The 15,128-nt window shown below is 45.3% G+C and overlaps 1 protein-coding gene across 3 annotated transcripts in view; it reads left to right on the top strand.

Moving 5' to 3' along the window:
• The window catches only part of UEVLD (UEV and lactate/malate dehyrogenase domains), a 34,721-nt gene extending 19,945 nt beyond the window's left edge, over positions 1-14,776 (top strand). For all 3 annotated transcript variants that reach the window (XM_054970507.1, XM_054970508.1, XM_054970510.1), the window contains exons 11-12: positions 1,876-1,999; positions 14,002-14,776. In XM_054970507.1, the coding sequence (XP_054826482.1) occupies positions 1,876-1,999; positions 14,002-14,166 (289 nt within the window). In that variant the 3' untranslated portion in view covers positions 14,167-14,776. The remainder of the gene's footprint in view (positions 1-1,875; positions 2,000-14,001) is intronic.
• Positions 14,777-15,128: the final 352 nt, after the last annotated feature.

Raw genomic sequence — 15,128 nt, 5'->3', positions numbered from 1 at the left:
TGTTCATGTGGGTTTTAAGGGAGTTGGAGACAAAACAGCTTTTGTCTGTCCATTTTTATCTCACCTTCCTTCCAAGAAGCTCAGTGTAACACAAATAGTTTTTCCCCATTTTGTCCTCACATTAGCCCTGTAAAGTAGACCAGGTTGTTGGGAACTAGACCAAGGTAACTTTTTTTTTTCAAAAATTTTTATTGGATTAGATTATAATATTATTCAAAACATATATTACCCCCTTATAGATCTTTTTCTAACCCCCTCCCTTTCCTCCCCCCTTTTTGTTGACTTCCAACAGTTTTCCAACCCTAAGTCTATCTTATTATTTAATTACGTAATATCTCATATATCCTATTATACACACATTTAATACTCTTTTCTCTAAGCTTATTTAATCTTTACTAAAAATACTCTATAATATAAATTTCCCTTTGGATGCCTCAATTAAACCACATATCCTACATAAAATATTACTGGCATAATAATATATATTAGCAATCAAGATATTAAAAGATATAACATTGTATTCATTTTACTTTCCAATCACCTATGTTCTTTGCTTTCCACCATCGTCCTAACTCTAATATTAGCTTAGACTCTAGTACTCTATTACTCATCCATCTTTTACTATTTTTGTTCTAGGCTTCTTTTAAATCTATAAGGTAATTGTTATATTCAAATATCTCTTACATACACTTTACTTAAACTATATATTGTAAATAATATCTAACTATCTTAATCTTATATATCCATAGTGAAACATCCATTATTTAGTACCCTATAGTTTTTGATTTTATCATAACTCCATTAATAGCTTAGATTTTTATAATTAAATTCCCCCCTCGGTAAAGTCACTTCTCTCTTCTTCTGTTACATTTCAATAATTCTCGAACTGCCACAGTTCTCCTTTCACGTCCCATTTTTTTTCTAAATATTGTTTCAATTTCTCCCAGTCTGCATTATACTGTCCTGGATCAAGATCTTTAAGTTTTCTGGTCATTTTATCCATCTCAGCCATGTACAACAATTTATACATCCAATCTTCTATAGTTGGTATTTCTTGTACTTTCCACTTCTGCGCATACAAGAGTCTCGCTGCTGTAATCATGTAAAATAACAATGTTCTATACTGTGTTGGAATACCTTCCATTCCCAAGTTCAGTAGCAACAATTCTGGGTTCTTATTTATTTGGGTTTGCAAAACCTCATTAATTACTTCAATTATATCTCCCCAGTATTGCTTCGCTACCTCACAAGTCCACCACATATGATATAGTGATCCTTCATGTTTTTTACATTTCCAGCATTTATTTGACATGTTAATATTTCCTAATGCAATTTTCTTTGGTGTCAAATACCAACGATAAATCATTTTGTAGACATTCTCTTTGATACTTGTACAAGCCGTAGTCTTCAGAGTCGTTTTCCACAAATATTCCCACGCCTCCATTGTTATTTCTTTATTAAAGTTTATAGCCCACTTCACCATCTGTACTTTTACTGTCTCATCTTCTGTAAACCATTTTGGAACTAGACCAAGGTAACTTAATGAGCTTCATGGCTGTGGATATTTTAACCTATGTTTCCATAATCCTACTCAGTCATACTAACTGCTTTACCATACTGGCTCTCCACAACAGCATTTGTGCATTTGGGCGCAATACAGAACAACCCTAAGCAGAGATGAACTAGAGTTAGGAGAAACCATGTAGGGGCCAATATTCTATAGCATAATGTTTGACATAAAGAAACTTATTGTAGCATTAGTTCAGTGTATCTACCTACATTCCACTAAGCCTATTATATGTATGAAGTAAAGACAGGTAAAGAAGTGTGATCTGAATCTAATTTTGTTTATTTTTTAAAATTTGCTTTACGTAGAGCCATGGAGGTTCTGAAAGGAAAAGGACAAAGATCGTGGTCTGTTGGTCTGTCAATAGCTGATCTAATTGATACTATAGTGAACAATAAAAGGAAAATGCATTCCATATCAACTCTAGTAAAGGTAAGCATAAGGAGGTTTAACTTCAAGTTACAGGTCTCTGTATAAAATACATTCTAAGACAGAATTGGGCACTAGATAATTCCTTAATATGCCATAACTTCTCTGTTTATCATAGGACAGGAAATATTATCTCAAATTCATAGATGGTAACTAGAAGGTGATTACTTATTGACTGCCTTTTGATAACTGATCCATTTTTCAAACACCAATGTGACTTGAAAGCCAAAGTCATTGTCTTGTATACCATGTCTGCCTTACTGAGAATAATAATCCTGCTCCTTTCTGGAGTGCATGCTGATCTAGTATTTAACACGTCCAGAGCCATCGTGGTAAGGAAGGCAGACTTGCTACCTCTTCCTCAAATATTTATGAAAGAGCTGAAAGAAACCCCAAGGGTCATCTCATCCAACCCCCTGCACAATTCAGGAAATTCACAACTGTCCCCCACTCCCCCAGTGACAGCTGCTCAATGCCCAGAGGAAAACAAAAACTTCCAGGATCCCTGGCCAATCTAGCCTAGAACAAAATTCCTTCTGACCCTGAAGTGGCAATTGGCATTACCCTAGGCATATAAAAAAGGGGCCACAGCTCAAGCACTGACTTATCCCTTGCTGCCTCTCTCTCACAATCTGCCTAAATTCATACTGAGTCCTAGAATCAGCATTGCTGTCATGTGGCCATCTAGTCTCTGCTTAAAAACATCCAAAGAAGGAGAGCCTCTTACCTCTTGAGGAAGCCTGTTCCACTTAGGAATCGTTCTGTCAGAAAGTTCATTATCAATCTTCTGTGCAGTTCCACATTGGACTGCACGTGCACAGGCGTGCTGATCGGAGGTTTTTTGTAGCTTTTGACCACTAGAGGGCACCTGCTCCCTCCCAGAGTGTAGGTGTAAGTACATTATGGCCAAGAAGACCCTATTCAAGCGGTGCACACAGTACAATACAAAAATGACCAAAACCAATGATCACAGACTTTGCATGATCTGTCTAGGAGAAGGGCACAATACTCAGACTTGTAAATCCTGCCAAAGCTTTACACCAAAAGCTCAAGCAGAGAAGGCTACCCAGCTGAAAGCAACATTATGGGAGTGGACTTTATCAGGGGTGGCGAGTCCTACCACTAAGACCACCAAATTGTTGTCAGTCGGTGAACTCATGGACCAACTGGATCCAGTGGCACCAGATCTGACAACCAGACAACCAAGTCCATTGGAGTTGATGACCTCTTGGTTCCGACCTCCCCTCCATCTCTCATGAGGCCTTGAGCCTATCAGACTCATCACGGACCCAACAATGCCCTTCAGAGTCAAGATCACCGGGTCACTCGGATTTGGTACAATCTTCTCGGATCTGAAGTTCAAAGTTGAGAGAATCTGATGGAGGACTCTGATGGAGGACAGGGAAAAAGCAGGCAGGCTTAATGACTTTTTTGCTTCTGTTTTCTCCTTGAAGAACCTGAGCCCATCTAGAGATGGTAGTAGACACGACAGATCACCTGGGGGGCTAGTTGACATTGACAGAGAGGTTGTAGAGAGGCACCTGGCTGCACTGGATGAATACAAATCCCCTGGGCCGGATGGTGTGCACTCAAGAGTGCTCAAAGAACTTTCTAGAGAACTTGCAGAGCCTCTGTCCATCATCTTCAAGGCCTCCTGGAGGACTAGAGATGTGCCGCAAGATTGGAGAAGAGCAAATGTTATCTCAATCTTTAAGAAAGGGAAGAAGGATGACCCGGGAAACTACAGGCCGGTCAGTCTGACTTCTGTTGCTGGGAAGATATTAGAGCAGATTTTAAAGAGATCGATCTGTAAGCATCTGAAGGACTGCTTAGTGATCTGGGGAAGTCAACATGGTTTTGTCCCCAACAGATTTTGTCAGACCAACCTGGTTTCCTTCTTTGATCAAGTGACGAGCTTACTGGATCGTGGGAACTCTGTTGACGTGATTTACCTGGATTTCAGTAAAGCTTTTGATAAGGTTCTCCATGACATGGGTAATGGGTAAACTGGAAGATGGCGGACTAGACTATAGGACAGTTCGGTGGATAGGGAACTGGTTAGAGGACCACACCCAAAGAGTGGTGGTCAATGTCGTTTCATCAGATTGGAGAGAGTGTCCAGTGGGTACTTTTCAATATTTTTATCAATGATCTGGATGAAGGGGTAAATGGGCTACTCATTAAATTTGCTGATGATACCAAATTGGGAGGAGTGACAAACACCCAAGAAGATAGAATTAAAATTCAACAAGACCTGTATACTCTGGAGAAGTGGGCGGTTGTGAACAGGATGCAATTCAACATGGATAAGTGCACAGTATTACATCTGAGCCACAAAAATGTGAAGCACAAATACAGGATGGGGGATACACTTCTGGGTAGTAGTGTATGCAAAAGATATCTTGGAGTAAGACTGGACTGTAAACTAAATATGAGCAGCCAGTGTGATGTGGTGGCAAAAAAGGCAAACTCAGTCTTGGGTTGTATCAAAAGGGCCATTGCATCAAAATTGCAGGAGGTCATAGTCCCTCTCTATCCTGCCTTAGTCAGGCCACACCTGGAGTATTGTGTGCAGTTCTGGAGGCCTCACTTCAAAAAGGATGTGGACAAAATTGAGAGGGTACAGAAGACAGCGATGAGAATGATCAGGGATCTGGAGACTGAACCCTACGAGGAAAGGCTGAGGGCCTTGGGAATGTTTAGTTTGGAGAAGAGGAGACTGAGGGGGGACATGATATTGCTCTCTTTAAATATTTGTAAGGCTGTCATTTGGAGGAGGGCAAGAAGCTGTTCCAGTTGGCAGCAGAGGATAGAACTCGAAGCAATGGGTTTAAATTACATGCAGAAAGGTACCAGCTGGATATTAGGAAAAACTTTTTCGTGGTCAGAGTAGTTCAAAGGTGGAACCAGCTGTCTAGGGAGGTGGTGAGCTCCCCTTCACTGGCAGTTTTCAAGAAGAGGCTGGATGAATATTTGTTAATTGTTAGGGATGCTTTAGGCTCATCCTGCATTGGGCAGGGGGTTGGACTAGAAGGTCTGTATGGCCCCTTCCAACTCTGTGATTCTGAGTCGATTGCAGTGACAGTAAGCACTCCCCCCTTGGCACCAATCTGTCACCCGGATTGAAGCACTCAAGGAACTGTGATGCAAGGGGATATACAAGAAGAGCCACCTAGGAAGAAGGCCCGCTCTAAATCGGAGCATGTGTTGAAGAAAAAAGACACTGCTCGGTCCAAGGTCCACAAAGATTGACTAGTTTCTGACATGGAGATAATAGAACCCCCACGTAGACCATCTATTTGATCCAAATCCCCTTCTATCTACTCCTCTGAGGAGGAAGAAAGAAATCCCAGGGGAGACTGAAGTACATCGGAGTCGGATGTCCACCACCCTGTCAGGACTGTGTTGCTTCCACAGATGCTCTTCTTGTTTCATCAAGAGATGATAACAATAACAAAAATAACAACAACAACAACATTTGATTTATATACTACCCTTCAGGTCAACTTAACCCTTAACACCCCCTCAGAGCAGTTTACAAAGTGTGTTATTATTATCCTCATGACAATCACTGTGTGGGGTGGGTGAAGCTGAAAAAACTCCAAGAAGTTGTGATTGACTCAAGGTCACCCAGCTGGCTTCAAGCGGAGGAGTGGGGAATCCAACCTGGTTTTCCAGATTAGAGTCCTGCTGCTCTTAACCACTACACCAAACTGACCCCTACAGTATGGGATGGACCTGGGAGAACCCTATCAGACTGAGTCAGTAGTTTCTATCAGGGACATCCAGGTCAGACCTTCAATGTGCCAACATACCATTCCAAGTTTGATGATGGCCTTTCATCTCCCAGAGCCTGAACTTGATGTCTATCAAGAAGAGGGCAGCCCTAGCATACCTTCAGACCCATCCCCTGATGAGGCCGTGGATGAGACAGGCAAGACTTCCCCCACTGATGATTTCTGAACATCATCCCCCACTGATGATTTCTGGATGCCATGTGGTGTCCTCAGAACCAAAATCCAAAGACAAGATCTTACAGCATCTGTACTCTGGGCACAACTTCTATTATAGTGTTTTCCATTATAGAAGGCTTCATGGATCTTATGAACTCTCTCTGCAAAAAGCAGTTTCTAACGCACTGACAGTTAAGAAGACTAAAAGCCTCTCCCCATTGTTGTTTAATCTCTACATGCGCCCTCTTGCCCAGCTGGCATGGAGTTTCAGACTGGGTTGCCATCAATATACAGATGACACCCAGTTGTACCTGTTGATGGGTGGCCGGCCTGGCTCTGCTCCTGAAGCCCAAATTAGATCATTGGGGGCCGTGTCTGGATGGGTGAAGCAGAGCAGATTGAAGTTGAATCCTACGAAGACGGAGGTCCTGTACCTGGGCCATGGGGGGTAGATATGGGGATTCAGCTCCTGGCCTTTGAGGGGGCACCACTTATGCCCGTTTCATCGGTCAGGAGCCTTGGTGTGACGCTGGACTCCTCCTTGTCAATGGAGGCCCAGGTCAAGGCAGTTGCTAGAACTGCCCTTTTCCATCTTTGGCAGGCCAGGTAGCTTGCCCCCTATCTCTCAACCCATGACCTAACAACAGTGATCCATGCAATGGTCACCTCCAGATTAGATTACTGTAACTCACTCTATGCAGGGCTTCCCTTGGGCCTGACCCGGAAACTGCAGTGGGTCCAAAATGCTGCTGCTCGTGTCCTGAAAGGAATTTCATTCAGGGCACATGTGACTTCAACTCTGCAGCAGCTGCACTGGCTCCCTGTGGAATTCCGGATCAGGTTCAGGATTCTGGTTCTGACCTATAAAGTCCTAAACGGACTGGGACTAGCATACTTGAGGGACCGCCTCTCCCCATATGTACCTCGGAGGGCTCTTAGATCTGCAGGTAAACGTCTACTGGTGGCCCCTGGCCCCAAGGAGGCTCGGCTGGCCTCGACCAGGGCCAGGGCATTTTCTATCCTGGCCCCAAGCTGGTGGAATGCTCTGTCGGAAGACACTCAGGCCCGCCAAGATCGTGTATCTTTTTGGCGGGCCTGTAAGACAGCGATGCTCCGCCAGGCATATGGTTGAGGCCAGCACTGGATCCATCTAATTAGCTTCCTTGCCTGTCTCCTGCCAGTGGAGGGGAGCGTATGGTCCATCTGCCTCCCCATGCTTGAGGAGTTAGGGTTTCACCAACCCACACCTCCACCCTTTTCTTCCCTTGTGTATGTTGGGCAGGGACAGGGGGAAGGGTGCACCATCTGGAATGCTGAAATCCATGTTAGTACTGAGATGTATTTTATTGGTTTTATTTATTGTAATTTATTTATTATTGTAACCCATCCTGAGCCTGCTTGCGGGGAGGGAGGGCTAAAAATCTAATCAATCAATCAGTCATATATAAAACCAAAGAGGATACCTGTCCATTTCTCTCTACGCATCCGCCTCCCTCCTCCCTAGTTATGGAGGAGATGCAAACTAAGCAACAGCAAGGGCCACATTTGACACCAGCAGACAGAGAAGGAAAGAAATTAGATAGCATAGGAACAAAGATTTATTCATCTGCAGCACTCAACATTAAGATAGCCAATTTATGCGGCAATAATGGTCACATATCAGATCTTTCTGCGGAAACCTCTGATCAAGGTCATAGAGGAGGAAGCATTGAGGCTGGCAAGACAGCAGATCAATGCCAGTAGAAATATTGCAGACACCTTGACCAGATCCTCACAGACAACTGCACAGCAATGTTCTATCTGAACAAGCAAGAGGGCACAGCTTCCAGGTGTTTGTGTCGAGAGGTCATGACACTGTGGGATTGGGCCGTCAGGCACAGGTTGTACTAGCCGTGCACAGGTTGAGCAGGATCGGTGCTAACTCACACAAATGGTCCATTCAGGACTCGTATATTCTACCAGTGTTCCAAGAACGGGGATTCCCAGAGAGAGATTTATTCTCCACAAGAGCCAATCAGAAAGCTCCCCTTTTTTTCCTCAAGGGGTGGAATGGAACCAGATTCTCTAGGAGATGTCTTTCAGATAACCTGGTCAGGGCAGCTGTTTTATGCTTTCCCCCTGATTTCACTGATAGCCAGGGTGATAAGCAAGATGCAGTCAGAAGGCACAGGAGCGATTCTGGTAGCTTGCTTTTGGCCCCGACAACCGTGGTTCCACCACCTATACCAGATGGCTATCTGCAGGATTTGTGAACTACCCAGAGAACTGAATTTGATAACCTGTCAGGGGATTCAATATCATGATGCAGGCAGACTCAAACTGACAGCCTGGCTAGTGGAGCAATAGGGGACCTGTCCACTGAGGTGGCAAAAGTCATTCTGAATGCCAAGAGACTGTCCACCAGAAAATCTTATGCCCTTAAATGGGAGAAATTTGTAAACTGGGCAAAAGGCAGGGATCTTAATGCTTTGGCCCAGGTCCTTGAGTATCTATTGGAATTGAGAAAAGAAGGGCTTTCTAACTCCTCAATAAAGGTTTATCTGGCTGCTATTTCAGCCTTCCACACCTCAATTGATAATAAAACAGGGTTCTCTCGCTATACATCCAAGTTATTCCTTAAGGATTTAAAGAATATGTTCCCAGCCACGAAAATTGTACCACAGTGGTCATTACAGTAAGTGTTAATCAGATTAATAACCAAACTGTTTGAACAATTAGCCAGTTGCCACTTGAGAGTACTGTCCATGAAAGGAGCTCTATTAGTAGCAATAACATTTGCTAGGAGAGTTAGTGAACTGGCAGTTCTGCACATGGATCCACCTTTCCTAAAAATCCATGTAGAGAAAGTTGTCTTGAGGCCAAATTTGGATTTTTGCCTAAATTGGCATTGAAGTTCCACACCTCACAGGACATAGCATTACTTGTTTTCTTTTCTCACCAGACAAGTGAAGCACAGAGGGCATTACACACATTAAATGTATGGAGAGCAATTCTGTTCTTCCTAGACTGTACGGAGAGTTTTAGGTCAGATGTCCAATTCTTTGTTTGCTGGTCAGGGCCAAATAAGGGCAAAAGGGCCACTGGTCAGCGCTGAAGGCAGCTGCCGGCACCACCTCCATGGACGCGCCGGCCCTGACCAGCACACTCCACAAGTTCAGCAGAACTCCTTCACATCCACTGTCATGGATGGCCAGAAGAAGTGGGCCTGGACCCTGGTGAGGGTATTCTTGGCCCCCTGGTGCCCCAATCCAGGGGTGGGAATAGGCACTAGTCAGTGCCTCCTACCGGTACCTTGAGAAGATCAGCAGCTGTCTCACCTTGGCCCCCCCGGTGAGACTTATTCCTTCACCAATCCCAGCCTCTTCCCCCTGGCTTGGCCCCCAGCAGCCAGGCCGCCATGTGGATTGCCTTAGGCAACCACACCTGCTCCTTCTTCCATCCTGGCCTCAGTTGAGCCCTGTTGGAGTGGCTCCTGCCCCTCAGGGAACTCATTGCTTCTTCTGTTGGCAGGTCCTGCCCCCACCTCCCTGCTCGCAGGCTGGGATGCCATCCGGACTTGTCGTTCCTGCCACTCCATCTTCCCTACCGACAAGCATCTACTTGCTCTGGCAGTGGCTGTTCTGCGGCCAGCTGGCTGTCACTTTGCTGTCTGGCTGCTTGCCCTGGTGCCACAGAGCTCCTTAGCCACCACAACTGAGGCGGCAGCAGCTATGAGCACCTCAGGGCTGCTGCCTGACTCAGTGGCCCTCACTGTGTGTCGTGCTCTCGCACAGCGCCCAGGGTGGGGGCAGGGGCTGGGCCTGACAGCTCACCTGGGCTCGTGCCCACTAAAGAATGTCTGTTCCAGCAAGGTTCAGAGTCAACAGTCCAGGTCTATTCCAGCACAGGCAGTCCAAACAAGGGAGAGGCAGGTTCATGGTCTAAAGCAATCCAAAGTCAAAGTCCAGCAAGAGCAGTCCGGGCGGCGGGGGGGACAAGGTTCAAAGGAGGCAAGAAGGCTTCCAGGCTCAAGGCTCCGGTTGCATAGTGGATGACGACTGAAGTTGTTTCCATGCTGCTCTGAGTTCAGCGTCTGTTCTTATACTCCGCCCCGTTTAAGAGGTGGACGGGCCAGGTGTTTCCTCGTCCATTGATTGCCCTGCCTCGTCATCCTGAACCAGCTCCAGCCGACGCTGTGCTTGGAGTTGGGTGCTGCGGTGCCGTTGCCAGAGCGCCTCTTGCACCCGCCCCTTTCTCTGAGTGGCCGGCTCTGACAGCTCCCCCCGAGTGGCAGCCGGGGTTGTTTGCGCGTTGCTCATTTCCCCGGCCCCTGTGGTTTCCTTGGGAGGCGTGGGCAGTGCCTCTGAGTGTTGCATGGCCAGCTCCTCAGTTAGCTCGTCCCCCAGGGTGGGATTTGCCTGCCCAACGCAACCCTCCTCGTCCGACGAGGACTCGTGGGCGGGCAGCACGAGCTCGGTCCACGGCTGGGTCATGACACCGTGGCTTCTCCTGCACCTCCCATCCCTGCTGGGTGAGTACTTGCAGTGACAGGTACAGCGGGTGGTCCAGAGGGGGGTTGCGGGCAGCCCTAGCACCTTTCCTTGGGGAACCACTGAGCACTGAGGCATTGCTGTCATTGAAGAGCTGGGACAGGTAGTCTGTCTTGGTGTGCAGGCATCCGGGTCAGTGTAGAACAGAAAAGCTAAAGGGGAGAAGGGAGAAATGTCACCTCAGTACCAGGGTGTTACGACCTTTCACTCGGCTCATCCGAGTGGGGATGATTGGTAACCAGGAGGAAGGGGTTATTGGCCAAGTAATACTGGAGTGCCCCCACTGCCCACTTGATGGCCAACGCTTCCTTCTCTGTCATGGTATATTGGGTCTCAGACAGCTGGAGCTTGTGTCTAAGCAACAGGGTGGGCTGTTTCTGCCCATTCACTTCCTGAGACAGCACCATGCTGAGCCCGGAGTTGGAGGTGTCTATGTGGACTATTAAGGGGCAGTTGAAGTCCAGGTTTGTCAGGATGGGGCACTGAAAGAGTGCAGACTAGAGGGCCTTGAAGGCCTGCTGGTGGGTGGGGGTCCATTGGACGGTCATCAGCTGATCCTTGCATTGGCAGTCTGATAGACAGCTGGCTTTGCCAGGGAAGTGGGGAATGAACTTACTGTAATAGCCCACGAAGCTGAGGAACTGCCTCATTTGCTTTTTATTATTTATTATATTTCTAATCCCCTTTCCCCATGAACCAGCTCAGAGTGGAATACAACATATAGAAGATACATGAACATATTAATTTAAAACTAGATAAAAAACATCAATAAATACAACAGTGCAATTTCTAACCAAAGCAGAGTGATACCATCACCTCCTATGATCAGGACACTCTATGCTTCTGTTGACAATAGCCCCAAATCACATTTGCTTTTTTAGCTACCACATCATGCTGCTGACTCATGTTCAGTGTATGGTCTACTAAGACCCCTACAGTTTACCTGGCCCTTTCATTTAAAGAAGCTAGGGGTTTATATACCACCCCTATGCCAATCCTACGCTGCAACTCACTTCCTTCATTATGGGGGCGGGGGGGTTGGCTAGGTTGAGCAAGACTCCTTTTTGTTGTGTTTAGTACCTCTTGCTAACCTGTACTCGTACTGAGCTTTAATACTGGCTATTGGTTTATATTCATCCTTGGTTTTACCCTTCCATTTTCTAAATGTGTCCTTTTAAATTCTCATCTCATTAGATAGCAGCTTATAGAGTTGCCCTAGTTTTTTGGGGGGTTCCTCATATTTTCCCTTCTCATTAGAATAGTTTGTGATTGTGCTTTCAATATCTCACTTTTAAGAAACACCCACCCATCTTGAATTCCATTCTTCTTGAGTATTTCTGTTTATGGGATTCTACTCAGCATATCTTTGAACTTGTTGAAATTAGCTTTTCTAAAGTCCAGCCTATATGTCTGGTGTTCGGCGCTGGAGCCATCCTCAAAGCACCCCCCCACCCGGGGCTGCCTGCTCTATCTGTCACCCAGTGGGGATGGGAGGCATGGTAGAAGCCACAGCGAGCGGTGTCGAGTCAGGTGGCAGCCCCAAGGCACTCGTGGCCATCCCTGCCTCAGTCATGGTAGCTGATGGGCCTTGCAGAACCAAGGCAAGCAGTCAGGCAGTGAAGGAACAGCCCACAAGCCAGGGCTGCAGAATGGCTGCCACTGCAGCAAGCAGATGCTCGGTAGTAGGCAAGGTGGAGCTGGGTGGCCCTCAGGCCCAGGAGCCAGCCAGGGAAGGATGGCCAGAGGGGATGGGCCACCATGGCAGGTGGCCTTGCTGCAGCAGGAACAAGTAAGCCAAATGGCCTCACAGCGCACAAGCAAGGTGCAGGGAAGTAGGAAGGGGACCAGCTGGCAGTGGAAGCAATGGGTCCCCTGTGGACCCCGTGGCAGCCCAGCTGCTGGGGGCCGGGCCAGGGACCAGGGGCTGAGATTGGTGAAGTGGTAAGTCTGGGGAGTCCAAACAGGCCGGGGAGGAGAGAGTAGTATCTGGCCAGGGTGTGCAGAGCCAGAACTCATGCAGGAGAGCAGCAGGCTGATCAGGGGGATGCTTAAACCTACCCCACACTCTTTCTGAGGCTTGGGATACCCAGACTTGTATGGTGGGGGCACCAGTGATAGCTGATGGAACCAGGGCAGGGCCAACTGAGGTGGTGTGCCACATCTATGTTAATTTTTCCCTTTCCCCAAGATCTTAAATTCCAAAATGACATTGTCACTACAACCCAAGGTTTCCACTAATTTCTTCCCTGTTAGTAAGAATCAGATCCAAGAAAGCAGGCCTCTTAGTTTTCTTCTCCACCTTCTGGAAGATGAAATTGTCAGCAAATTATGAATGCAGTTTTTCTTATTCTATTTGAATAGTCCCACATAAATGTAGTGAAGTGATTGAAGTAAGAAGTCCTCCATTCAGTCTCAGCTGTGCTATAAACTCAGCAGGCTTACCTCAGCAAGCCACTGTCATTCAACCTTAGACCCTCATCAGCAATAGGGGGGCTGTTAATACTGATCTACTGTACAGCAGTGTTGTTAGTGTTACTGAGATAATGCATGTAAAACATATAAATGCTAAGGATTATTGCCTTTTTGTGTGCTTTTTTTTACATGATTCCAATAATTTACAAGCAGACTGCACTTGTATTACTGGCGCACAATCCTCCTAAAGGCACACATGCCACCATTTCTATTTATAACTGCTACACATCATAACAGTTATACAACTAGCGTAACATGTGACAAACAGTTCAGTAGGATTGCTGATCCCCTTCCTACCAGAAGCACAGAACACCATTTGTCTTTAGGATATGTGTACTTGTATTTCTAAGAAGTCACAGTGTTCATAAATATTCTGTAATGCCTCAGCCACTGGCCAATGAAAAGGGGTAGGTTCATTTCAGTCAGCTGACAATGATTTCCTGGCCACTGGTTACAAAGGTTTCGGAAATGGTAGCCTGTATTTATGTTGGTTTTTTTTTTAAGTTTGTCAAGTGTCTCTCATGTGGTAGTAGCGGTAAACTGGCAAGATGACTATTTTTCTTTAGATCTGTGCTTGACTCTGTTTCATTCTGAGACTATACTAAATGCCTTAAACGATCCCAAACTGGTTTTGAATCTGCAGCTAGAGGTATAATTTGATAGGCATAAACATAAATTATAAGGGAAACACTGCCAACATAGGTGATGTTTATATGATTATATTATTGGTAAATGCAACTTGCATTCTACAAGCATAAATACATTCCTGGCTCCTCCTTCAATCTAATGTGTGGAGGAAAAATCCTGCATAATCTTCCATTCTGTCACAGGTGATCTGCTTTCTCCTGGAATGCTGGAGTGCCTTTCTTAATGCCCTGCTTTCCAAGCGAGAGACAAAAATGTCCTCCTTTCAGACTTTTACAGTGCAAACAAACTTCAGCTGTTTAGGGAAACATTTAAGTATTTTAAACATTTCTGCCCATGAATTCCAAGTATCTTTTTATGTACAGTTACGTCCTCTCTGTAAGTGCTTATTTTTTTCCTTTTGTAGGGATGTTACAATATAAACTGTGAAGTATTTTTAAGTATGCCTTGTGTACTTGGTATCGACGGAGTGACTGAAGTTATCAAACCACCAGATGAAGATACTGTGGCAGAGAAACTACAATCCAGTGCTGCATCAATTCAAGATCTTCAGGAGCAACTGAAACTTTGAACATTTTACAGTCCTAGTACTTCTCACTAAATAGGGGGGGGAGTTGCAAAAAAACCCAACAGTGCCTTCAGAATTTTGAATATTAAATTCTAGCATAGTTTATGGCTAGAGCTAATGAAAGTCCTTGCAATCACAGTCAAAATAATTAAACAGAATGGAAATATTTGCCTATCTTTCTACTGTATTTATGTAACCTACAACCTGTTAAATAAATTTCCTATATCCAACTCTAAATTTGCTACTCTTTCTACTCTTTAGCCATGATGTTGCTTACACAAGGACTTCTTGTAGCAATAATGCACTATTCTCCCCTCCACTCTGAAACACTCTCGTCATGTTGCTGTTCTGTATGCCATAACACCACACCAGGCCCTTCAACATCCCTTTCTCCAATTGTCCATCCAACAGGGTGCTTATTTTAAAAAATCTAATTGTACTTTAGAAAGATGTGAACATGCATTATACATTTTTAAAGTATGCAGTTAGAAAGGAGCGGCACCAAGGTGTAAGCCAATGAGCTCATTTTTCAGTAAATATTTTGTGTGTATGATTACATGTTACACCAGCAAATCACTAGATGGAAAATAAATCCAATCATTTCATAGTGGTATATTTCTTGTGGCTTTTTGCATGAATTTATCCAAAGACTTTCTGTGACTTCCTGGGGAGAGGGAATGTTTCTTGAAAAGAAACATGAGATTATTACACTGTAGCAAAATGCAAACTCTGTATTTCATGTCTAACCAGCTAATGGAAAAATGGAACCACATTTTCAAGAAATGGGGCAGGAAAGGGACAGAATCACCACCACCACCACCCCATGAAAGGTGGGAGCTGTCAGGATGTCTCGTCATACTCTGCAAGTCCTCTCCATACTCTATGTACTCCATACTCTATGCACTTTGCAAGGCCTGTTTGATTCTGTGTGGCTCTGATGTTTGTTACAAGCTGTTCTCTGCTTG

Source organism: Eublepharis macularius, chromosome 2 (assembly GCF_028583425.1).
Source record: "Eublepharis macularius isolate TG4126 chromosome 2, MPM_Emac_v1.0, whole genome shotgun sequence".
Taxonomy (NCBI): Eukaryota; Metazoa; Chordata; class Lepidosauria; order Squamata; family Eublepharidae; genus Eublepharis; species Eublepharis macularius.
Note: the sequence above shows the minus strand (reverse complement) of the source record. Positions and strands in the feature narration are given on the sequence as shown.